The 25574-nt window shown below is 41.8% G+C and overlaps 1 protein-coding gene across 1 annotated transcript; it reads left to right on the top strand.

The window, feature by feature from the left end:
* Positions 1-972: 972 nt before the first annotated feature.
* On the top strand, positions 973-25306 carry LOC141016643 (rap guanine nucleotide exchange factor 4-like). The gene is made up of 30 exons (XM_073491133.1): positions 973-1127; positions 5595-5737; positions 6564-6652; positions 8148-8294; positions 12223-12295; positions 13051-13106; positions 14283-14389; positions 14483-14604; positions 15761-15944; positions 16188-16272; positions 16805-16865; positions 17238-17314; positions 17889-18035; positions 18396-18490; positions 18623-18708; positions 18938-19016; positions 20297-20447; positions 20546-20634; positions 20721-20748; positions 20850-20925; positions 21082-21228; positions 21435-21532; positions 21799-21924; positions 22152-22330; positions 22456-22546; positions 22645-22695; positions 23251-23338; positions 23740-23804; positions 23915-23969; positions 24064-25306. The coding sequence occupies exons 1-30, from the start codon at positions 1060-1062 to the stop codon at positions 24189-24191; spliced, it is 2991 nt and encodes a 996-aa protein (XP_073347234.1). The 5' UTR covers positions 973-1059; the 3' UTR covers positions 24192-25306.
* The last annotated feature ends 268 nt before the right edge of the window (positions 25307-25574 follow it).

The following is a 25574-nucleotide window of genomic DNA, read 5'->3' as shown; positions in this document are numbered from 1 at the left end:
CTCTGAAGAGTCAGTCTTCCGTTAAATAACAATCATTCTGCCACTTATTCTTCTGTCAGCTTTTGGTGGATCACTTTTCTACCTCCTGACCAAGTTCCTGTTTTCTGTTGCATGACAATAATGACAAAATCTGATTTTCTTTTACACGCAGCGATGCCCTGTTTCACTGTGGTGCCCACTGCTCTGACTTTTCGGCTACTTTTTCCACTTTGACCCTAAAATACGCAGCATTTTCAAAGATCCCTAGGGTTATGTAACACCACTATTTGGTCCTTGAGAGAAGATGGGGATACTCGAGGCCCGTTTTATCGTATTTGCAACACACACAAGCTGGGATTTTTGACATGTTTCCCGAATCAGTGACAGACCTGTAGGACTGCAGTTTAATCCGCAGCTCCATTTACGATTGGCGGGGAAGTACTGCTCGCAAATCACTTTTGCGAGACAAGCTCCTCATTGTAAAAATAAGTGTTACGATTGTTAACGTTCCAATATACTCTGTAGCATCCTAGTTGGCCGCTTTGTTGGATGTTCGACCGTGACAGCTAACCAGAGAGGCACTTGACGGGGGTTCGCCTCTGCTGCCCGACCCCTGCCCTCGATCCCCACCCCTGTGCACACCACTGGTGGGCAAACATGTACTTCAGTTTGCTGATGTTGCCTACCCCAAATGTTATGCTTACTGACTCCACACCACAGGCCTAAACTGTACTTGTTACATGTCCTATTGTTGGCTAACAGCTGACATGTTATTAATCCTCTCCTGTTGTTTAATTATGTCTCCAAGCCTTGCACTGCAGTGTGTCACGCTGCTGTCTGTGAGCCCTCTAGTCGCCCTACAAAAAGCCCATTAAGGCATCCTGACACAAGTCATCTGCATGCCACGATGAAGGCAGCAGCAGCAGCAGCAGCAACATCAGCCTGTAGTTGTGTGAGGCTGCTCGGAGCAGAGGGGCGGGGAGGGGGCGCAGCCGGAGCTCACATTCATTAACGACCACCGACAACCGGGAAGCCTCCTCCGGTAGCATCGCAGCGCGCACCGTCACACGGCCGGGGAAGATGGTCGCGGTGCAGACGTCCCCCAACTCGGCTCCGTCGGCGGAGTGGATCTGCTGCCTGGATAAAAGGTGGGTGAAAGCACACACACACACATACACACGCACACACACGCACACTCTACGAGACACCTCCACGCAGCGATGCTCGTGTTTTCCTCTCGACCCCTCTTTTCATTCACCCGCTTCAACGTGATTAATCGCAGCCGGCGGTGTGCGGTGCGAGAGCGTGCGGTATTGGCGTGATACGCCTTGTTTTGAGCATAGTATAGGTCGCTGTCATTCTCAGAGATTATACACGCATCGTCCAGGGATGGCAAAGGCTGCAGTGCAAAACAATACACACCCTCTGTTTTCTTGTTAAATTGCTATTTTTGCGTGCGCTCGGTCAAAAAGGCGTTGGTGGCTTCGAGGTTGGACCGGGATGTCTCTGCACCGCATGAGGTGGCCGAATAGACGCACATGGTTTATGCCTGTCTGCTGAAATCAAATAGCCATACATTTTTAAAATACTACCACACCGTGTATGTTAGTGTTTTTTTCCTCGAGATGAGGGTGAGAAAGCAGGTCAGTGTATTATTTTTCTTTTTCTTTTATGAGTCCCACAGTGCTGCTGCATGTCAGGCTGTATTTCTGCTGGCCTGACTGAACAGGTTAGAATAACTGAGCAGCCAATTTACAGTCTGTTTTATTAACAAGCCCTAATCCTCATTTCATTATACAAATCCAGCAGCTGCAGTGTTTGGGAAAAGCTTTTTTAGTCCATGCTGTATCAGCTCAGTTAACATTAAAGGTCTCATGCTGCAGGCGTGCTGTGCCACAAAAAAAAAAAAAGGCATAGTATCCAAGGGAGTCGCCTTAAATAAATAAACGTGGAATGGCAGCCCATACGCTAATTAATGTAGATGATACACTTCACGTCTAAAACAAACAATGACATATGAGACATGCAACCCCACAGCCTGTACACCCACACATACTGTACACACCTCACTATGACACATCCTCATGTTACCATTGGCAACCTGAAGCTACCATCTTGTCTCCTCATCCTCACCTGACTGGATGCATCATGTAAATACACTGTGCTGGTATGTTAGCAATTAAGTGGTAGGATTATTTCCACATTAAGTTCATCAGTTGATTATTTTCTTAATTGACTGATTTAAAAATATAGTCTGTACAAACCAGAGTAATCGCAGTTCAAGGTTGTTCGTTTTGTTCGCGTTCCTGACGCTTTAACTTCCGGGAAAACATCTGAGGATAAGTCAATGAGTCAGGAAGGAAGACGGCAAATGTGACACATCGTAATAATGGATGAATAAAACTTTAATTCATTACCTCGTCCATGAAGCAACAGTGGATTTTTTAAACTGTAAACAAGCACTTCCATGATCCCACAGCACATACATCTTTTGTTTTGATTGAGAGACCCCTAGCAGCAGAAATTACATACGGTGTGTTTAATTGTTTGGTCTATAAAATGTCTGAAAATGCTTAAAAATGCCCGGTCATAGCTCTCCAGAGGCCTAAGTGTTGGCTTTAAATTGCTTGGTTTGTCCAACCGACAGTCTAAAACACAACGATATTAAATTTGCTGTCACAAAGACCACCAAATTTGAAACATTTTGAAGCTGGAGCCACTACATTTTGAGCATTTCTGCTTAAAAACATAATTAAAATCAAAATGTTTGTGAATGAGGTTTCTGTTGATTGACTAATCAATTAGTTTAAGCTATAGTTCAATGTTATTTGTTGTTAAATGTGGTTAAATTGGTTAAAATATGATACAAAATCACTGTGAGACAGATTTGATCATTACAGTGCTAAAATGTTTATAATCGTCTAATGTGGTGTTTGTAATTTAGAAAGAAATACACAGAGCGGCACACTACAGTACTAAATTTGCTAAACTAAATGCAGCAGTAGGTGGGTGTCATTATGGGCAGCCTGGGTCGTAATATTAGACTGGAAAGGATCTTATTGTAGAGCACTCAGTGCTCCTCAGCAATGCACCTCCTTATCCAATCAATATCCAGCAGTGTGTGTGTGTGTTTGTGTGTGTGTGTTTGGGAGCTTTTATCTACAGTAACTGTTGATGTGAGCAAGTGAAGTGTGAGAGGCGGGGGAGAGGGGGAAGGTAAGAGCAAGACGGAGGTTAAGATACGACTGTCTCTAATATATCTGTCCAGAGACATTTATTGCCAGTGAGTGTGAAGTATGTGAGATAAAGTCAGAACTGTTTTGTTCAGTGTTTCCCCGGGCACAGACACACACACACACACACATGCACACAACTGGTCCAGATGACATTTGAAGTCTAATGTCCCGCTGTGACGAGCTGATAATATGGATTTCATAGAGAAAAACGTCCTCTAAGCGTGCATTCATCAGTCATATAGTTATTTTTTCGAATATGTCTGATGATTTGATGATTAACTGTAAACTGAGCTGTGTTTTTGCTGATTAGTAGTCAGTGTTTCTAACAGGATCTCAGGTTGTTAGTGATGATGCAGAGCTGTGTACATCTAACTCAAGCCTCTGCTACAGTAACGCATCAATCTGGCAGCTCGGGAAATCTGTTTGTGTTGAGGCTGTCTGACATTTTGGTTGGCTGCCACACATCAACCTTTGATTTATTTTGTCTGGAAACGTTGAAAATTTTCCAGCTGGGTGTTTCCCAAAACAATCTGCAGAACCTTCTGGTGTCTCTTCAGCGCGTCATGCTGGTCGATTGGTAAATCCCACGTGTGCGTGTGCGGCCATGATTTGTGTTTGAAAGCTGAGATCTCTGCTGACATGAAAAAACTGGAGGGGGAAAAGGCCGAGGAGGGGAGAAGTCAAGGAGGAGAGAAAAGGGGGATGGAAGGGGAGAGAAAGATCAGGTGAGCAGCTCTCAGGTCACATCCGCCTCACACTGATGGAGGAGACAGATTCCTCTGGACAGGCAGGGAGCGAGCAAGCACATGATAACCGAAGAGAAAGACGAACAAGGATTTAACCAGGAGGATTATAACTGGAGGACCTTAACGGTTTCACTGCAGACGGATAGGTGAAGGGTGATGCTGGTATTACCCATTCAACCCCGCAGAGTTAACCTCCCCGTCTTTCCCTGTTGCGGTGTGTGGGAGTCCACCTGTCTAAACCATTAACCCAGCCTACACTGGGATATGACGGAGCACCGAGGGCCAATACGTAGCCAGTGGGAGGATGATGGGAGGATGAGTCAGAGACCAAAAGGGATAAAAAGACAGAGATAGAAAGAAAAGACCCGCCTGTAATGGCCCCAAGCTTGTGGCAGATGTTGCAGGACTGGAAAGATGTGTTGTGCAGTCCAGCCCTTTAGGCTCAGTCTGTGTTTATCTGGGAGTACCGTCCCGGGTTACGGAGGACAATCAGCTACAGCTCTGGGATACAAATATGTGTGTGTTTACCCCCTGTATGTACATGTGCGTTTAAAAGGGGAAGTCATTGCTGCCTGTGAGCTTGCAAAGCAGAAAAGAAGGGATAATAATGGGAGGATGGTTAGTGCTGGTGAGTTAGTGGTGAGACTTAATGGATGGAGGAGGGATGCCAGTGATGGAGAAGAGAAAATGCGAAGCATAAAGAAGAAGCGGGGTGTTTGTTGTTTCCTGTCTTGCCTATCAAAGGAGAAAAAGTGGATGGAGATGAGAGAAATGTTTAGTGGTGGCAGACAAAGAGGAGAAAGCTGGAAGCGAAGGAGTTGGGGATAGACAGCCTTTTTTCTGGGAAGGAAGAAGCCAACAGTGCATTAACTATTCTGTATGAGCATACACACTCACACACACACATGGGCGCGCTCATGCACGTGCAAGGGTGAGTCACTAGCAAAGCAAAATAAGTGAATGAACAAGGCTAACTGCACTGTGTGTTACTCTAAAATGTTTTGGCTTTGTAGTTTTTTGCTGCCGCATCGCTGAACAGAATGTTTAAGCTCTCAGATCAAACTTCTGTGTGTTCTCGTGTAGGTGTCAAACAACGCTTGTGTGTGTGTGTGTGTGTGTGTGTGTGTATGTGTGTGTGTGTGTGTGTGTGTGTGTGTGCGTGTGCACGCTCAGATTTAAGCGTATTAGAAATAGCAGGAGTACAAATGAGATCTTGCATCAACACCCTGTGGGGGGTCTTAGCTGAGAGAAGTAACGTCTGCAGCTCTCCGCTGTTATCGCTAAGACACCAGGCCGAACAATGAAGCAGCATTCTCACACACGCACGAACGCAGTTATGCGTAGATAACACAAAACAATAGCGCTGCCTTTCATCTTAAAGGACAATATAGCTGATTTTTCATGTATTAGTCCATTAAATGCTTTTTGCAAATATTTAGCATTACTGCCAAAAACTTTCCGAAGCACACTGTACTGTAGCTTTATGATTGATTTTCTTATCCCCTGTGCAAAAATAGACTCGCTTGAGATAGATAATCCATCGCAGTGAACGAGTCGCATCCTGCAGTTAATAGGCCGAAACCTGACAAAAAACAGTGATGTTACATTTAATGAATGGTTGTTTTGTGCACAGGCCCTCGGAGCGCTCAGGAGAGGATGTGGACATTATATTGACCAGACTGAGAGAGGTCAAAGCCTTCCATAGGTTCCCACCTCCGCTCTTACTGCAGATCTGTGCCTGTGCCTTCTATGAATGCCTGGAGAAAGGCATCACGCGTACGTACATGCACACACACCCACAGAAACGCTCAAACATAATGGTTGTGGTTTTGTGTACAATAATAGATGCTCTGTGGCTGTCAGGCTCAGACTATCTCTCCACAGTAAAGCATCATTATACAGTATATACTGTGTTATTACATGACAGTCACGCTGCAGAGGATGCCTTTGCTGTATGAAGTGTGATGCATTGGTTTGCAAAGTAGTGTGATCATTTAAATTCATGTGTATAAACCTCCCTGCATACAAATTATGCAATCCTTTTTTTAAACATTTGTATTTGATCGCTCTTATGGCTGCCATTAATGATTATTGCAGCATCGGTTACTTGTACAGCTACTTTAAATGATTGCTTTGTTTAGAAAATATCACAAAGTTGCCAAGATAATTTTTCAGAGCCCAAATTGTTTCATTTGGATGTTCAATAGATATTTGCACTCATTAGGGCTGGGCAATATATCGTTATTATAGCATTCTTCTTAAATGAGACTATACATTGTCTTAGATTTTAGAAATTGTAATATCATGATAACATGGTAAGTGTTGTCTTTTCATAGTTTTAAAGGCTGCATTACAGTAACGTGATGTAATATTCTGAACTTACCAGACTGCTCCACTTGTTCAAATACTTGCATTTACCCACTTAGACATTATATCCACAATACTGATGATTGTTAATTCAAATGTCTTGTCAATTGATACCAAATTTCAATACCTAAAATTGTTGAGGAACTGGTATCAAAGTCAAAGTTGTTTGTCCACTAAGTGAAATGTTTGTCTCCACCAGCACTCTACACTATTTAATGTATTTTACTGTCCACAGTGTTTCGACAAGGAGACATAGGCACCAGCTGGTATGCTGTCCTGTCTGGCTCTCTGGATGTCAAAGTGTCAGAAACAGCCAACCACCAGGTAAGATCAGTTTGAGACAGATTGCAGCCTCATACATACATGATAACTTGTGTAGTTTCACTTGTGCTGCTGTGTGTCTGTTGTGTGTTTTTGCTTTAAATCATTTGAATCACAAATGAATGAATGAATGAATAATGTATTGAGTCCTGAATCACAGACACTACGGGGTTCATTCTGTAATTTCCTCTCTATTTTTGTGAAGAAGCATGATTTTTCTCGGCTGCCATTTTCCTGCGACCTCGTGTACTATTTTTATCATAACCTCCTCTGTCGAGGATCCAGGCCTCGCTCTACAAGTGCTCCTCGTGTTAGAGCGCCGGTCCTGAACGACACTCTTAAATGCTGACATTGTTCTAGCACATTAGCTCATCGTCTTCCTGCTTAAATATGCCAAAACGAATCTGCCACAGCGCAGAAAACAAGTCCACTGAGAACTGTGCTTGCCGCTAATTGTTATGTCCTTTACGCCAGAGTGTGGAAATTGGGTTTTACTATAAAGAGGGGAAGAATGATGTGTGGGAGAAGAGAGGGGAGAGTAAGAGAGAGAGGATTTGTTCCCGTTTAAAGACGGAGATAAGACGGCCCTCCATTGTGAAATGTCCTTTTTATGTACTGTATGTAGCCCTTAAGTGCCATTGGTGGCCTAGATTCTGTGGCTATATCTGAAATGTCAGTTTGGACCGCTGAAAAGGTTTCCATAGCATTTTGAATATTTGTCTAAATCAGTGTCTTAGCTTCCCTCCAGCCTGTCCAATTATATCCAAGCACCCAGAGATATTTTCCTTGCAGGAGACTGTGTTTACTAGCCCCTCATATTTGAATTGATTTGCATTGATTACCATATATTAATCTGTCTGCTCTTCATGTCTGTCCATATTTCTAAAACAAACCTTTGGATATAAGGTTGCAGCGATTAGTTGATTAATCGATTAGTCAATCAACAGAAAATTAATTGCAACCTATTGATTCATTGTTTTCGGCATCTTTAGAAGAGAAAATATCCAAGAATTCTCCAGTTTAAGCTCCTAAAATGTCAATATTTGCAGTTTTTCCGTGTCTTGACATTGCATTGTAAATTGAATACGTTTGGGATTTGGATTGTTTGTCAGGCAGAAAAAAACAGTTGATGACATCAGATTGGGCTCTAGAAAATCGTGATGGGGATTTTAACTGTTTTTTATGAAATATGGGACAAATGTTTGATTTGAAAATACAGCTCGACTGATATGTTGCAATATATTTTTTGGCCAATATTATTGTTTATTGTTCCATTGTTTCTTTTTACTCTATAGTGTATATCTAAAATAGTTGTTTATCTATGTGCTAAATTCTGTAATATTATATTGTAGATTCATCTTAATGTTGAGTTAGCTTGTGCTGTGTATGATTGTGTATATAAATATAAAGCTTTGTTTGAAAGTGAAACCTAGTGTTTGCCACACCTTTATTCTGTAACAACCAGCCGTTAAAACAAACTTGTTGTGTTTGTGTGCAGGATGCAGTCACTATCTGTACACTGGGGATCGGGACAGCGTTCGGGGAGTCCATCCTGGACAACACACCCCGGCATGCTACCATTGTCAGCAGAGAGACCAGCGAGCTGCTGCGTATCGAGCAGAGGGAGTTCAAGAGCCTCTGGGAGGTGAGAGATCTAAAAACCGAGAGAGCTGCTGTACTGTGTGTATCTGTGAGTATGAGCCAGAACCTCATGATTCAGCATGAACTCCGTACCTAAAGGTTTTCCATCTTGAAAGAGTTCCCTGTTGAGACTGCAATTTTCAGACACCCTTCCACTGTAATTGTACCTTTAACCACAAGAGGGCTGTCCACCATAGCAGTGCCCACCTATTAGACACACTCCTCAGGTGACACAATGTGTGTGTGTGAGAGAGAGAGAGAGAGAGAGAGAGAGAGATGCCTGTGTGCTTGTGTTTAGTACTGCATGTCTATTGTTGTCAGAGCTTGCTGTGGCTTAGTGCAGTATTCACAGCACAAAGGATGATGCACCAAACCAATGCACCAAGAGCCTACATGGATCTATACTGTGTACTGTGTGTGTTAAATGTGTAGGGAAGGAAGTGTCGTGGGAATTTAAAAGTGATAAGTGCATATTAGTCCTCGCACCACTATGAATAAAACATCTTGTGTGCTGAGGTTTCCTCCTGGGCACAGATACCTGCTGATAATATATTCCGATTGTGTTGGAACGGTAAGGAGGAGGTGGTCATTAAGGTGGTTAAAGGTGGCTTAATATCCTTGAATACATACTATTTCTCTCTATATATATAGGCAGAATAGTTTAGTTAAAGCGTAGCTATATGCTGCCTTTTTCACAGCAGATATTTTAACAGGTCACTGCAGGAATAGCACAGGTTTAATTAGCAACATTAACGGCTCCGTTCATGTCATTTTCCATACCAGTAGTTACCATAATTACTCACACCTGGGCCAAAACATAAATATCTGAAATTTCACTCTGGTGATATCAATAGGATTCACTTGCAGTAAATATTGATCAAATGAATAATATAATTTATCACCTTTCCTTTTGTGGTTTAGCATGAAAAGGTCGTACACTGTGGGCCTTACACTAGGTAAAAGTATTGATATTCCCGACTAATATTGGTATATCGCAGATATAACTTCCATCAGTAAAACTGATAGTAAGCACAGTGTACCTAATACTGTAGGGTTGATTTTGATGAGTCATGGTCAGAATATAAAAACTGGTCAGCAGGTATCTCAGATATTGCAAACAGATACTGTATCGTACAAACTTGAAGAATCAGCACTAAGTAGCATGGGCTTCGGCCTGGCATCTCTTTTTGAGAGTTGGCATTGTAGTAGTGGCCTCTCTGTGGGCCTCCTTGTTGAGGTTACCCTCTCCATTCACAGGGTCCCCCTCAGAGAGGAAGTCCTGGCAGAGCAATGGATCAGTTTACTGTAGCTTCACAGTCGGCGTCCGAGGGCCACAAGTGTCTGCCCTGTTGTTTGGTCAGGCTCTAATCTCCTATTTTGCATTGTCTAATACAAAAGGGTCCTGTTTTCTTTCATGTTCTAATTAATTGTAGTTTTTCTCTTTAGTTTTGTACACATACACATTATTGCTTTCATAATTGTTACAGGAGTTTGGGCTTATACAGAAAGATGATGAGTGTCTAGCTAAAAGTTGATTCAACACCCTGAACTCAGATGTAGTTGGGTGGACTTACAGGGAAACTTTACATATCAAAGTGTGTTTTCCGGTCATTGTGAGTAAGACTAAATAGCTGACCTAGGTCAGTTTCAGAGGCTGTGTTTAGTCCTGGTCCGGCCATGTTTACTATAAGGCGGATTATTCTAGTACGTTGGCTGCTTGACCGCTAGCTGCATGTTTAACTTATCTAATGGCAGCTACAGTTAGCAGCAGTTAGCAGTTAATCTGATGACCACTTTACACATATTGCACCTTTTTAATTTACTGCTCTGATGAGTGACAATAGACACAAATCCACCCAGATTTTCTCTTTAATAGATATTGATTGAAACATGCAGCATTTTGCAGAAAGTAAAGGTTTTGATTATGAAAATGCAGTTTTCTTTGGCTCACGTTTTCCATCTGTTATATAAACATGGGTAAACATTCACAACAGTGTTGTTATGAATCAAACATAAATATAACTGAGCCTTGTTTCTGACCACCGTGTTGACAAACCCCTTGACAGATTTCTCTAAAATGAGATGTTGTTTTGACAGCTTTTTTGCTCTCAGTATAAAACAGATTTATCTATTCATTGCTGCCATTTCTGAGAGAAATGATGACATCATCAGGGTTATTATTAGATGAAATTGGATTTACTGAAACGTGATATGTCCATTTCATGTGAGAGGAACATGTAAAAACAAGATAAGAAGATAATTGGTTATTAAAGCGTGTGCCATCTTATTACCAGGCTTGTAGTGTGTTTTTTTTGTTTGCACTAAGTGCACTCAGTCTCCCACTCTGCTATCTATTTTAGGACAGTAGACATAACGCAGAAAACCATAGCCCGAGGTTGTAGTCTTTTGAATCTGGTTCAGCTCATAGTAAAAGGATCTTTGTGTTTTATGTGTGTGTTTGTGTGTGCATGGACTAATTTGTGTGCATGTGCTTGTGTGTGGCAAGGAGGACTAGAAAGCTACGGGATGAATGCAGTCATGTGTTTGATGAAAGGATAAAAGAAAAAAGCGCTGCTCCATAATTCTATGTGAAAATTAGGTGAATAAATGGGGTGTAAATGTAAAACAGCTTGTTGTGGTGTCTGACAGATATGTGTAAAAATACAGTTTACAAAACAGCAGATGGCTGGTTGGCCTGGACTAAATCCTTCATTTACTACTCTGTCCCATTCACCTGCTCTACATTTCTCTTGCCCACTTCCTCTCTCCTCTATTGGCCACGCTGTGTCTTTTGCCAGCCTCCTTCCTTTCCTCCCTCCCTCCCTCCCTCTATCCTCACCCTCACTACTCCTTTCTTTCCCTCCTCTGCTTCCTTTCTCTGTCTCTCCCTCCCTCCCTCTCTCTCTCCTCCTTCACTAGAGTAGCTGGGTCGGACGGACACTCAGATCACCGTGGTAACCTGTGGGAGAAAGTGGTTTGGTTCTTGGCTCGATTGTGGCGAGAGAGGGGGAGTGAGAGACTGAGAGAGACACTGGGTTGCCTGTGTGTGAGAGAGAGAGAGAGAGGAAGAGAGAGGGAGAAATAAAGGAGGAGAGAAGCTTGTTTGGAGCAGGATGCTATCCGGTGGTTTGTGTGTGAGTTGTAAAGGAGCAGAGGGCAGCTCTCTGGGGTTTCAATCCCTCCAGTGTTAGGCAGCTGAGTGTGTTACCTCAGGTGAGTCTGACTCCTCCACTGTAACAGTGTGTAGTCTGTGGTGTGTGTGTGATGTTTCACTGTCATGTTTCCTTCTGTTTACTTTTGTTGTCCTCTCAAAAAAATGAAATTGAAACTTCCAGGATTTGTTTTCCGTTGTTTTTTTCTGGATGTGTGTGTCTTTTTGTGCAAGCAAGTCAACGACAGGGGGGTGTTTGTGACTTCAGGTCAAACAGATGCTCTCTCTGTCTCTTCTTCTGAGTGTGTGTGTGTGTGTGTGTGTGTGTGTCTTCCTGGCAGTCCTCATAGGGTATTGGTTGCTTGGTAATGACCTTGCAGGGGGGCAGTGGCACATCCCGGCTGAAAATGACCCGCTGTATGTATTTCAGTGCCTCTGCTATAGAAATGCAAACGCAGTTTATTGTTGGCAACAGCTGTAAGGGCAGCATCTGTATGTACTCATTAACCCTGCTTTGAATGCTGCTGTGAGTGTGTGCGTGGGTGTGTGTGTTATATAATGTTAGTTGTTCTGCATGTAAATGATCTTGGTTGCACAAAGGGCTTTGTTTTGAGGGGCACTTGCAGCGTGTGCTTGAAAGTAGCACTGTGTGTGTGTTATTGAGATTGATTTTGAAAGCTGATGATGATGTCTTTATAAATGGTCCATCATGATAAAAGAGGTGGTCATTTTTTCAAAATTTACATGACTTCTTATGTGTGTGTATGTTTGTGTCTTGTAGAAATATCGTCAGAGCTTGGCTGGACTGTTGGCCCCTCCTTATGGAGCCATGGAGAGTGGATCTAACAATGACAGTGAGTAGAGACACACACTACAATGAAAGAAAGCCTGTAAATGTTGGTCATATGTTAAATTACTGGACTTCAGTGTGTTTACTTTATATGAACTAATATAAATAATAATGTAGCACTGTGTAACAGAGGTTAAAGAATGAGTAGTTTGTAACTGGATAAACATTAGGCACCAAACTGTAAGTATAATGTAATAATAATAAGTATTATTACTTGATAAACTTGATAAAGAAGAGGGAGAACTTTAAAATATGTTGAATATCTGTCATTCTAGAGCACTCCTGCTTCTTTTTCAAGATGTTGTACTTGTTTGCCACCCAAAGTTCATCAGGGCATTAGGAATGCACAATTTTGGATTATGCTGATATTTTTTTGGGTCATTTTTGCTGATACCAATATATGCACTTTTTTTTCACCTAATTACAGAGAACATCAAGTCTCTCCTGTACTGGAATTAACATATTGTTATGCTTTCTCTCATTGTGATTGCCCATGGGCAGATGCAGACAAACAAGGGTTTTAGAATACACTCACTGAGCAAAATAAGAAAAATACCTCAACTGTTGGTGTCACGTGTGCGTAGTTAAAGCATCATCTTATCGACCTGTCATATGGGCTGAAATACTCATTTTGTGCTGTTGTTGATATTTCATTTTAAAGCCTTTATCATACATCCCTAGTTTTTGGAATGAAAAAACTATCCACATCCTGTTAAAGTTTTCTTTTCGACCAGCTTGACAACAGTTTTTCATCCACAGGACTCGCAGACAAAGACAACATGAACTCAGACTCTGCAAACAAAGCTCACAACAAGGTAAACACTCTCTCCAGCTCACTGCCTGGCACCCAAAGGTCTGTCTTGGATTTGTACAGGAAGTAAAAAAAAAACTCAATCCTAAAAATAAACTCTGCCAACACGTTTTCGTGCTCTTCCTCGCGGCACACAAAGCATGAATGAACTAACCTCACAACCAATATACTGTGTGGCCCAAGCAGTCTCAGTTTGTCTTGGATTCCTTTATGCATCACTGCCTGCGTCAGAAGATCTGTGTGGACAGGGCATTGAGGGCTGAGCAAAAAAGAGGTGTCTGTCTCATATTTCTGATAGAGCTGGCGAGTAGATGAGCGATTTTAATGTTTGAAAAAATGCTGTAGCTAATATTTGAAATCAAAAGGTACTTAATTTAAACACCTCTATGCAGAGAGAAGAAATAAACTGGGCCACGGTGTCATAAAACTGCGCTGCTGCATACTTTCATGTTTGTAAATGAATCCAGAGTGCTACAATGAATTTCGGAGGTGTGTGTGTCTTCTGAGCAGAGACAAGTGATGACTCATAGCCGTGATCCTCTGTAGTTATGCTAATGCTAGCTTAATGCATGCACACAGAAGAAAGATCCCATCTGCCCAATTAGCATGCCTTGCTTTGTTGTTTTCTCCAGCTGCTGCTGTGTGTGTATACACACATCTGCATCTTTTTCCTCTGTTTCTAAGGGGCAGGTGTGATCTGTATAGGATGTGCCTGCTTGTATGCACTTTGTGTTTTAGTGATAGGAGTGCTGTATAGTGTTGTACTGTATGTAATTAGCATTCACATTCATCCCTTGCAGTGTGGCAATCAAAAAACAAGGTTACACTTCAAAATTATACATTTTTTGGTGGCTTATTGAGACTTCTGAGACAATTTATTGATTTGAATTGTCCATCAGAATAAGCTGATTAAAATGGTAATATTAGTTTACCTCGATACTTAGATCTGAGACATTACTCCTGTCAGTTTCCGGTGTAAATGTTGCAGCATGTTCACCTACACTCAGGGTCAACTGAAACTGTGGCCTTTTGAATGTGGTCTCAGATTTCTATTTCTCTTGCCTTTGTCTATATAAACGCTACAGCCTGGAGTCAGCATGAGTGTTGCATGTATTGACACTCGCATTACAGTTTACGATCAGTTAATCAAACCACCCTGGTGCTCCCATGTGTTCTGTAGATTCCTTCAGAGAAGCTGCAGAGGGCGGGGAAGGTTCTCCGCAACGCCATCCTGTCCAGAGCCCCACACATGATCCGAGACAGGAAGTACCACCTCAAGACATACAGGTAAGAGTATGTATGTCTAAAGCTTCAGTTGTGAATATGCATGCAACAGCTTTAGACAATTCAGTGGATGTTACTGGTATGTGTTTATTGCAGACAATGCTGTGTAGGCACAGAGCTGGTGGACTGGTTGGTGCTGCAGAGTGCCTGTGTGCTCACACGGTCCCATGCTGTTGGGATGTGGCAGGCACTACTAGAAGAAGGGGTGCTCAACCATGGTCAGTAAAACTTCTGTTTCTTTATTGCTTCCACATTATATAGTGTATGATGTTTAGTCTCATTTCATGCATGGTACAGTAGTAAAAACAGGAGCGTACAGGCACATCCAAACCGGGAGTTGAAAGTGAGCAAAACATGAAACAAAAAGACGGCTCACTGCATATAGAGATGCCTTTTTAGTTTGTTTTCATACTTGATGATGTCCTGTAAGCCCAGTGGTGGATACAGATACCCTAATGAGTGTCTTCCCTCTATGATACAGTGTGTATTCTTTGAAATCTTTTAGTGTATTTTGTATTATTGCTGTTTTCCTTGTTTGGGAATGTTTTGTAAAAACCCTATGTAGGTTATGATACAGTCTCTTGTCTAAATATACATATATATATATATATATATATATATATATAGTTATTCTAGAGTTTTTTTGTAATTTGTTTTGTTTGGGAGATACTGTTTGAGTGTCATTCCCCACGTGTACATCAGGTACTTAAAGTATTCAGGTACAATGTGCAATATCACATTAGTGCGTATATACTGTATGTATGCATATGTTTTTGTACTTTTGTATGTTAACTCATACAATACTCTAGTCACGTGACTGCTCGTTCGACTGTTCTTATGAGCACATCAGGCGGCGTTGTGCAGTGTCACTCTAGTTTGATGAAGAGCACTGTTGCTCAAAATGTCACAACTTTGGTGCATTAAATAAATGGATATTGGAGCCCTGCAGTGTGCGAGCACAGCTAACTTTCAATAGTCAGTTTCCAAACCTCTAAGAAATAAAGACAGGGGAATGATTTTCTTCAGATTATCCTTGTTTTACTTGGTGTGTTGTTAATTGCATAAATTAGGATTCTTTACGTGTGGACATGTTAAAGCAAGGTGTCTCTGTTTGACTCTGAGTTGAAGTGGTGGTTTCACTAAATCTGAACATCAATCGCAGTGAAAGTGTTGTTATGAATACCAGCTTTGAAACTAATTGGAAGTGTTGAAGCAGGAACATAAAATATAGATTGAATTTCAAATTCATAGACTTCAAAGAAAATGCCTGAAATGATGTTCTGAGTTCAGAAAACAAGAGTAATTTGATAAAATCACTGTGTTTAAATGTGGACACGTCTGTCTTTTGATCAAATGTGCGTGGCTGCTCCACAGTGGACCAGGAGCTGGGTTTCCAGGACAAGTACCTGTTCTACCGCTTTCTTGATGACGAGGAAGAGGACACGCCATTGCCTAGTGAGGAGGAGAAGAGGGAGAGTGAGGAAGAGCTGCCAGAGACCATCCTCTTCCTCGCTCAGATCGGCCCAGACGCTCTGCTACGCATGATCCTCAGGAAATCGTCAGTAGCAAACACAAAAGCGCATTTAAATATTTCACCTTCCTGCCACATTTTTAAAAAATATATCACACTGAAGCACGTGTAATCCTACATAAGCATTTGCGATATTCAAAAGAACAGCCAAATTGTTTTTGCATTAGGATGTGTCATTACTAATTTGAGAGCAGTGTAATAAGAGGTGACGTGTGTGCCTGGAATCTTGGTGTTGAGATCGTTCTGACTAACCCCTGTTTGTGTCTGCAGGCCGGGTCAGAGGACAGGGGACGACCTCGAGATCATCTACGATGAGTTGCTTCACATCAAGGCCTTAGCTCACCTCTCCAACACTGTGAGTCAGACACTCCACTTTTCTTTTTAAAGGGACAGTACGGCTTTCCAAATTTACCGTTAATTCTTCAGAGTCACTTGCTACAGCCTTTTTGTTTTTAAGAGCAGAGGGAGGAGTGTTTCTCTTAACAGTGTAACGGCTCGAGAAGTGTTTTTGGTGGTGTTTTCGTGCTCCATATATTCCTAGAATCAGTGTTGTGTGCATTAGATGCAATGGCTTTACTACAGCACTGGAAAGTCACATTCCAGGAGATGAAAGTGGTTCACGAACAATGGGCTTAAATCAAGTTTGTCATGTATCTGTGTTGTATTCCTTTTTCTCTCCATAACCATTTTGAACAACTGCTTATAAATATACATAAGCTAGTCAGAGAGAGTTAAAAACTCTCCATGTGCTGCCATGATGGATCATAAGGACTCCCAGGTCAATTCAGATAATCCTTAAAAAAAAAAACCCTGATCTTTGCATTTCTACTGATCTTTCGCATGTTTCTAAATCCAGTATGACTCAAGCTGTGTACTCTGGTTTATAGGTGAAGAGGGAACTGGCGAGCGTTGTGATCTTCGAGTCGCATGCGAAAGCTGGAACAGTGTGTGAGTCTTCACTTTGTACTAGAATGTATTTTATTTGTGTGCATGGTGAACAGCAGGGGTTTTTTAAAGTCTGACACTTTGGGCAGGCAAGTTCTTGAGTTATAAGGAACATCTTTATTCTTTGATATCTAACAGAGCTGATTAAATTTGATGGACATTGGCGATAATGATGTCTGCAAGTGTGATCTAAAAATATGTGTATCATGTCTGTGTGTTTGGATTTGACGTTGACAGCTCTTAAAAGGAGTGTACATTTTGAAGCAAGTTACCGCTCTCTATGCCCCCCTGCGGTTTGACAAACTGTGATGTACAGACTGTGATTACTTATCATATATTCGGGGGTAATATATGTTTGTCCTCTTTATCTTCCAGTGTTCAACCAAGGAGAGGAGGGCACATCCTGGTACATCATCCAGAAGGGCTCTGTCAATGTGGTCATCTATGGCAAGGTGTGTGTGTGTGTGTGTGTGTGTGTGTGTGTGTGTGTGTGTGTGTGTGTGTGTGTGCTTGAATGCATTCATCCTCCTACATGCTTCTGTTTCTTTCTGTGACAACTGAGCATTGTTCAGGTTTTCTGCTTCATTTGATGATATTTCATGTGTGAGTAAAGGATTAAAATGTGCAGCTGATCATGTCTGTACGGAGCAGACCAGCATTGTCTGCCCCGTGGGGCTGGGAAACACCAGCAGTGGAGTTTGGCAAACTCTGCTCAGCTCACCATGACTCATCACTATGATTAAAATGGCTTAAGGGGATTGTACGCATACACAATTTCACACCCCACATGGATTTACAACCACTGTACAGGCAGATGCACTCTACATGCTTGTGTGCGTGCCTACACATTGATCACACGTGTACATACACACATGCACTCTGCGCACACACACAGACAAGTACAGATGATTCATCCCAGTCCTGGGCACTGATTTTTCTCCAGGGCTTAGGATGACTAGTAAACTGTGTTTGTGTCTGACTTTGTGTTTATTTATGCGGCCATTCATGCGTGTGTGTGTGTTTTAGGGTGTCGTGTGCACGCTCCATGAGGGTGATGACTTTGGGAAGTTGGCCCTGGTTACAGATTCACCTCGTGCAGCCTCCATCGTCCTGAGAGAGGATAACTGCCACTTCCTGCGCGTGGACAAGGAAGACTTCAACAGGATACTCAGGGTAGGTCGACAGGAGATAAACGTTCATCCTCTGATGGGACACAAGTGGAGCCACACCAGCACCAAATTACTACCCTTGATCTTAACTGTTACAAACACTGTTATTGGCTAAGTATATTCTCAAAGTCATGGCCAAGTCAAAAGATCATGTCAAAAGTTAGATTTTTTTCCACTAACCACTGTCTGAATTCATTCATTTAGGCCGTCTGCAGCATCATACTGCATTATGTGCCAAGTGATGCTGCCTGACTATGTTGTCTGTCTCCCCCCTCTGGCAGACAGGCTTTATTACATGAACAAAAACACATTTGACATGGAGTGACGTTACTGATTTTGTGCATGCATCTTGATGTATTTTTAGGACGTGGAAGCTAACACAGTGCGTTTAAAGGAACATGAACAAGCTGTGCTGGTGTTAGAAAAGAGTCCTCGCGCCACAACCCTGGGAACCATCAAGTATGTGTGAGGAGTCTTGCATACGCACTTACAAATGCACAGTAGAACAAATCTATCTTTGTGTGTCTTGTTTTTTTTTTTGTTTTGTTTTTTTTAAATAAAATGCTTCACATCTTCTCTCATTCATCTCAGGTACACTGTGATATCAGGAACACCAGAGAAGATTCTTGAGCACTTCCTGGAGGCGATGAGGATGGACATACATCACAGTGAACCAGGTGAACAGAAAAGATACATAAATGTTGCAAAGTGAATGAGCTGTTAGGCCTAAATGAAGTATGAGTATATGTTTACTAAAGATAGCCCAGACACTAGATCAAATGCACTGTAATATTGTAAGAAGGAAAGATGGATAGAAAATGAAATGAGTGGTACTTTTACTACCTCCTGAACCTCTTGATTTCCTCCGTTTCCGGTCTGACTCTCTTCCCTCTTGTTCTCTTGTAGACCCAGCAGTGGATGATTTTGTCCTCATGCACTGTGTCTTCATGCCCAACAGCCAGCTGTGCCCTCTGCTCATGGCACAATATCCTTTCTGCCTTTTATACACAGACTTCACTTTTTTTTATTCATACTGTTTGTGAAACCTACCATCAGGTCAGTACACTTCACAAATTTGTTGACAAATCCACTTGGATGGACACATCTGCTGTTTGCTGCTCACCATAAAAATGCGACTGACAGAATCTTGGACTGTGCAACTCACCGATTCAGCTTACAGAAGTGCTGAAGCAGCAGTTGACCATCCAGCACTAATGAACTGCTCACCCACACCACAGCTCCCTTCACACCATAGTAACAAGTTGTAAACCTGGCAGAGAAGCTCTTATTATTCCTATTGTCTTAGTCATTGTAGTGCAAGTGTTCAGCTACTTGTGCAGCTGCACTGATGATTATACCCTTTTTTTCGCTGTCAAGGATGCAGCGATGAGGCCTTCAAGTGTGTTGAAATATCCATTCTGTGTGCAGTGAAGCATTTTGTTTTGGTTTTTTGTTTAAGCTGGGAGAACCATTCTGCAAATACAAATGTTCTGGACTTGAACTGTGACAGGTTTATACTAGGGGTAGCCCTGGCCAATTATTATTTCAGTCTCCTTGATTTCTAATAATCTCGATTGGTATCGGCCATGAAAAAGCCATATCAGTAGACCCCTAGTTCATACACCACCACCCATTTAAACTTTGAACACTTAAAGAACTCTGCCTTACCTTTTTATAAATAACATAAAAATATGGTTTTGCCTTTGTGACGATAGTTAGATTTGTGTTGATTGAATAGGTTTTGAGATATCACTGTCCGTCTGTGTGAGATTTTGTGGTTTTGAGGTGTCCTGAGCAGGGAATGATGTCAACTTTAGCTACAGAAAGCGTATTTTACTTGATATTTTAGGTAGCCAGCGTTGTCAGGTTCGCTAGCAAACAATAATTACATGGCATGGATTTTTAGGTCATTCGGCTTATTGAAGAAATAGCTCTATACTGAGCTAAATACATCACTAATGTACAATGTGAAGAAAAACAACGGTCAGTGAGTTTATTTTGTTTCTGTTGAGTTTGAATAAAGTGTGTTATAAGTTTATCTGTGAGGTAAAATGAGGTAAAGTGTCAGTGGAGTCTGGTGGCTGTGAAGAGAGCAATGGGTTAGAAGAGAGCAATTGGCACTTACTGGGGAGCTGTTTTGGTGTGGCATGCTGGATCTCTAGTGCGACATGTAGTGGCAGAAAATGTTGTAAATACAACCTTAAGCAGTGTAAGATCTACACCTTTGTATTTAGCTTTTGTATTTATCTTTAACCACGTGTCCACCTACCATGCGGCATCTCCGCCTGGCTCTGAACAGGAGAGGTTGGAGTACGCGCTCAACAGTAAGAGGAGGGCCCTCATTCTGACCCTGCGCTGGGCTAGCGCACACACGTACATGCTACAGGAGGAACCCGCTGCAATCTTGTTCCTTGAGGTGACCAAAAGCAAGCTTTTGAATATTAGTAAATGACATAACTTACACTGGTTATATACAACTGGTCTGACTGTGGTTCTTCCTCACCATCTTTGTAGGAGCTGTATGGGAGTCTATCAAATGATTCTCGGATGTTGAGAGCTTTGAAAGACTTGGTTCCTGACGTAGAAAAAGTCGTCAAATTACAGTATGTTTTCCAGCCTCTGCATGTTAAACGTTCACTGTGATGTTTTATGTACCAGCCACATTCATACTATCTTTTATTTTTTGTAGTTCGGAAGAAGCAAAAGCCTCAAAAAAGGTAAGTCCAGACAACTGTCTTTTGCCTTTTCTTTTCGTTTCGTTTCGTTTCATCATGTTGATGAGGATGCTGACTACACACTGTCATGTATAATTCAACAGAAAACTTTAATACGACAGTTCAGCAACGGAGAGGAAAGGCTGCAGAAGAAACAGCCCATTAGGAATCATGATGACAGTAAGTTAGTCTGATTTTTTTTTTTCCTCTTTTACTCTGCCGGTGTTGTGCCCCAAGAATGGATTTAATATTTTGGTGACCCCTGACCCTTCCTGCGGTGTCACCATTACACCAAAACATGTTCATGATTTCAGTATTATCTCCGTGTGTGTCCAGTCCTGTTGAAGGTGTACTGCAGCGATCACACATACACGACTATCCGGGTCGCCGTGGCAGCAACGGGAAGAGAAGTGATCAGCGCTGTGGCCGACAAACTTGGCACCACTGACGAGCTCGTGTTGGTCCACCTCAGCTCTGCTGGTGGTAAGAATACAGACTGAATTTAGATATGACAGAGCAGTTTACAGCAACATAACTACAGATTATCAGTCATTTCAGTGGCTTCATCTTTAAAGTTTGCAGAACGAAGGTATTACTAAATGGTCTCCAATGTAGCCACTGTCTCTAGTTTAGTGTTAGGAAGTATCCGGGAGGTTATGAAAACTCAGCTATCCTCACTTTTCTTACAGAAAAACAAATCCTGAAGCCCAACGACGTGTCAGTGTTTTCCACTCTGAACATCAACGGGAGATTATTTGCTTGTCCTCGAGAGCAGCTCAGCAGTCTGGTAAGAGACGAGTATGAAATGGGTTCACAGTAAAACCTAGCACGCTTTCTTTTATGAGACAGGCACCCAACAAACAGATTCACACAGTGATCAGTTAAGGACGCTGACCATGCTTTATGGGAATGATCTGAACTGTTACAGCAGAACTTGTTTGAAAGGAGCTCCATGTGTAATGTGTTTTGAATTTGTAATCTTGTGTGTGTGTGTTTTTTTTTATGTGCTTATGAGTTTGTACAAATGTGTGTATTTTTGTCCATGTGCCTCAGACTACTCTTCCAGACCAGGAGGGTCCCTCTGCAGGCTCCATGTCAACTTTTGAGCTGATGAGCTCCAAGGACCTGGCTTACCAAATGACCATGTTTGACTGGGAGCTCTTCAGCTGTGTGCACGAGGTATTACGCATGCGCACACACACTAAAAACAACTGCAGGCCAGTAGTCAGAGACTGTAATCTGTGACAATTTGTGTGTACAGTGCTGCAAAGAGCCTCATTTTACACTTTGAAATAACAACACAAACACTGCAGGAATAATGCCTGACAGATTCAAGGTGGCAGGACCTGTCCACTGGATTAACTCCAAGCCTGCTGCCTCTCATGTGTACCCCCTCCTCTCCCCAGCATGAGCTGCTCTACCACACGTTTGGCCGGCAGAGCTTCAGGAGAACCACGGCCAACCTGGACCTGTTTCTGCGCAGGTTCAACCAGGTTCAGCTGTGGGTGGTCACTGAGGTCTGCCTCTGCGGGCAGCTCAGCAAGAGAGTCCAGCTGCTCAAGAAGTTTATCAAGATAGCTGCACAGTGAGTAGGGCCTGCTGCTGGTTTACACATCATCCACTTAGATGAAGAGTTTATTATTGTATATAGGCTTGATTTGTAGTTGCATTCACTTTATGTCCTGAGCGTGTGTGTGTGTTTGTCCACAGCTGTCGGGAGTTTAAGAACCTGAATTCCTTCTTCGCCATCATTATGGGGATGAGCAACCCTGCTGTCAGCAGATTGAGTCAGACGTGGGAGGTAAACTTTGTCTGATCTGTGTCTAGATCTTTATTGACCCTTGAGTGTATTCCTCTGTTGCTAAGTACCACAATGAAATCGTCTGTTTTTCCTGGCAGAAACTCCCCACCAAGTTCAAGAAGTTCTACGCTGAGTTTGAGAGTATGATGGTGAGTTACATGAAATTCCATTTACCACCATTGTATTGGGGTGGCAGCGGAAATCTATAGATAAAATAATGTATACAGCAGTGGTGGAGGATGTATTCAGATCCTTTACACAAGTAAAACTACAAACACCACAGTGAGAACTGGAACCAACAATCATCTGTAAGTGTTGAGACTATTACTTAGGTGAAAGTAGACAGTAGTATTATTTAATTAGTCATTAGACTATTTATTATTATGGGTTAATCTACCAATTATTTTCTTTATTAATCGTTTGATGGTTTGGTTTGCAACGATTGAGAAACAATGGAATAATTCAATGTCTTTTCATGAAACATAAACAGTATATTTGTTGTAAAGTAAATACAATATCATTATGGTGCAATATTTCACTAGAAATAGAAAGTGACTAAGATAAAGTACAAGTATTTCCAAAACTACATGCATACAGTGGTTATACCACAAGGGATGATTAATAAAATGTGTTTTTCTGGTCATTTGTTTGAACTGAGCTCCAAATGTCTTAGAAATTGACACAGTTTCTGTGTTTGGTGACAGGATCCATCAAGAAACCACCGGTCGTACCGACTCACCGTCACCAAACTGGAACCGCCAATCATCCCCTTCATGCCCCTCCTCCTCAAAGGTACGACTCTGTGAGGAGGAGAGGAATACCTCAGTCACTGAATGAGATGGGAATGGAATGTAGGAGAAACATACCGTAGCTGCTGTTAAATTGAATTTTAGGGCTGCACTATTAATCGAAATATGACAAAGAACAATATCCAAATCTTAGAAGCTGCAATTTTGTGATAAAGGTCATGAAGTACTGTAGTGCTCCAGAGAGGCCCTTACCTTCAAATCATGTTCTCCAGATGTACGGAGACATGTTTGTTTGGTGCAGATCCCCACAAATGTCACATTATCATAATGAAAATTATTCATTCCAACTTATTGTGAGTCATATTGCAATCACAGTATATGTAAAAAAAAATGTTTTTACCGTATTGTGCTGCCGTGTTTAATTATTTTCCTTTTCTTTTGCAGATATGACATTTACACATGAGGGCAATAAGACTTTCATTGACAGTATGGTCAATTTTGAGAAAATGGTGAGTTTCTGAGCACATTGAATTATTCATTTTTGGGAAATGTTTTACTTGTCATACTGCTCTTCACTCTAGTTCAATGAACTATCTAAAATGTCTCCTATCCTCTTCAGCGTATTATAGCTAACACAATTCGGCAAGTGAGGCACTGTAGAAGCACACCCTTCAGTAAGCCTGCTCATCACTTATCGGCACATTTTATCACATTCACACGCTGGCTTTACACAAATCTTTGCAAACACATGTTTTTCTGTTTCATTAGATCCCGACATATGCCAACCCAACAAAAATCAAGCGGAGGTGCGAGGTTACGTTCGGAAGCTGTGCGTGATCGACAACCAGAGGGCACTGACGCAGCTCTCCTACAGGATGGAGCCTCGGCGGACATGAGCTCCACATCTTCCACCACCATCGCCTTCTCTGTAACGTTAGCATAAAAAAAAGAAAAGACCCACACACATTACTCAACACAGCCGGTCGTACAGTAGCAAATCACAACCGTCAATGACTTTAGCACTATTATGGACAATTATGGATCAAGGACTTATACTGTGCCATTAAACGCCTCTTCTTCCTGGACAGAAACTGTTCAGCTGCTCCTCTGTCGCCGTGTCTCTGAGGGTTTTAACCGTACTAGTTGTTACTGTTTGGGACCTATTGGATAGAACTGTAATGTATAGAACTGGAATCAATATCCTGCATGACTGAACTTCATAGGCTTTGTGTTCTATACAGTGGATTTCTATCGGAGTGTCCTGTAATGTTGTGCTACCCCAAATGAGCCCTAGTTTACAATATATTACTGTACCTGCCTGTAAAGCAAACCTTACTCTCCTGAGAAAACACATACAACCCCATGAACCATAGTAACCTAGACTCTTCATTTTCCCTGTTGAATATACAGATGAATATGAAATCTGAGAGTGCTTATTTACTTCATAATGATTATATACAAGTCTCTAGGATTTGATGTCCTTTAGGTAAATATCAGTGTCCCTTAACTAGTCCGACACTTCAAAATTACTAAACAAGAGTATTAGTTGGATTCAAGCCCGAATGGTATTGCAAAAAGTGTTCAAATTTGTCACTGCAGTATTGCATTTTATTTTTGCATACTCCTAAATATGAATATGAATTATTCTAGTTGATGGAAGTTGCTTGGTGTGATCTGCTCTGAGGTCAGCTCTATAACCGACGCAATCCTTTGATTTGGAAGCACTGATGCTAGATGTGGGGTCTAAAGGCAACTTCTACTTTGAGGGGAAATCTTCTCATCTCTACCAGTCGTGATCAGTCCGTGTAATTTTATTTTTATATATATATGTGGGTGTAGATTTTTGAGTGTGTTCTTGACAAGTGTCATTAATTTTTCCTTTGATCTCAGGAGCTTTTGATGTGATGGTGTGTGTCGAGAACTGCTGTGAGGCCGGCTTTCCCCCGGAGCGGCCTGTAACTGTACTGTACGTGTGGTCTGCCTTGTAAATAAAATAGCTAATTTAACATTGCTCACGATTTGATGATGTTCTTCAAAATGTGCTTTTGCCTTGCGAGTGGTAAAGAGACTGAAGTTGATGAACTACTACAACTACTGGAGATACCTGCCGTACGATTTTTATATTTTCTTTACCTGAGAACACGAGCTCATCAACACGTATTACCTTCTAATTTCAAATTCACTTTACTAGCTCCGAGCAGTGCTGTTGAGCCTGTGAAAACAGGTGTAAAATATATTCTGTAGCTCTGTCAGTAAGCAGAGTAGATTTACAGAAAGCC

This window comes from Pagrus major, chromosome 21, assembly GCF_040436345.1.
Source record: "Pagrus major chromosome 21, Pma_NU_1.0".
In the NCBI taxonomy this organism is placed as follows: Eukaryota; Metazoa; Chordata; class Actinopteri; order Spariformes; family Sparidae; genus Pagrus; species Pagrus major.
This window is presented reverse-complemented; position numbering and strand designations above follow the sequence as displayed.

What these genes read in the sequence shown, in the direction of transcription:
- LOC141016643 (XM_073491133.1), top strand. Translation starts at nt 1,060, where the DNA reads ATGGTCGCGGTGCAGACGTCCCCCAACTCGGCTCCGTCGGCGGAGTGG. An exon ending in ATCTGCTGCCTGGATAAAAG is followed by an intron (nt 1,128 to 5,594) that starts GTGGGTGAAAGC and finishes TTTTGTGCACAG; the next exon opens with GCCCTCGGAGCGCTCAGGAG. An exon ending in CCTGGAGAAAGGCATCACGC is followed by an intron (nt 5,738 to 6,563) that starts GTACGTACATGC and finishes TACTGTCCACAG; the next exon opens with TGTTTCGACAAGGAGACATA.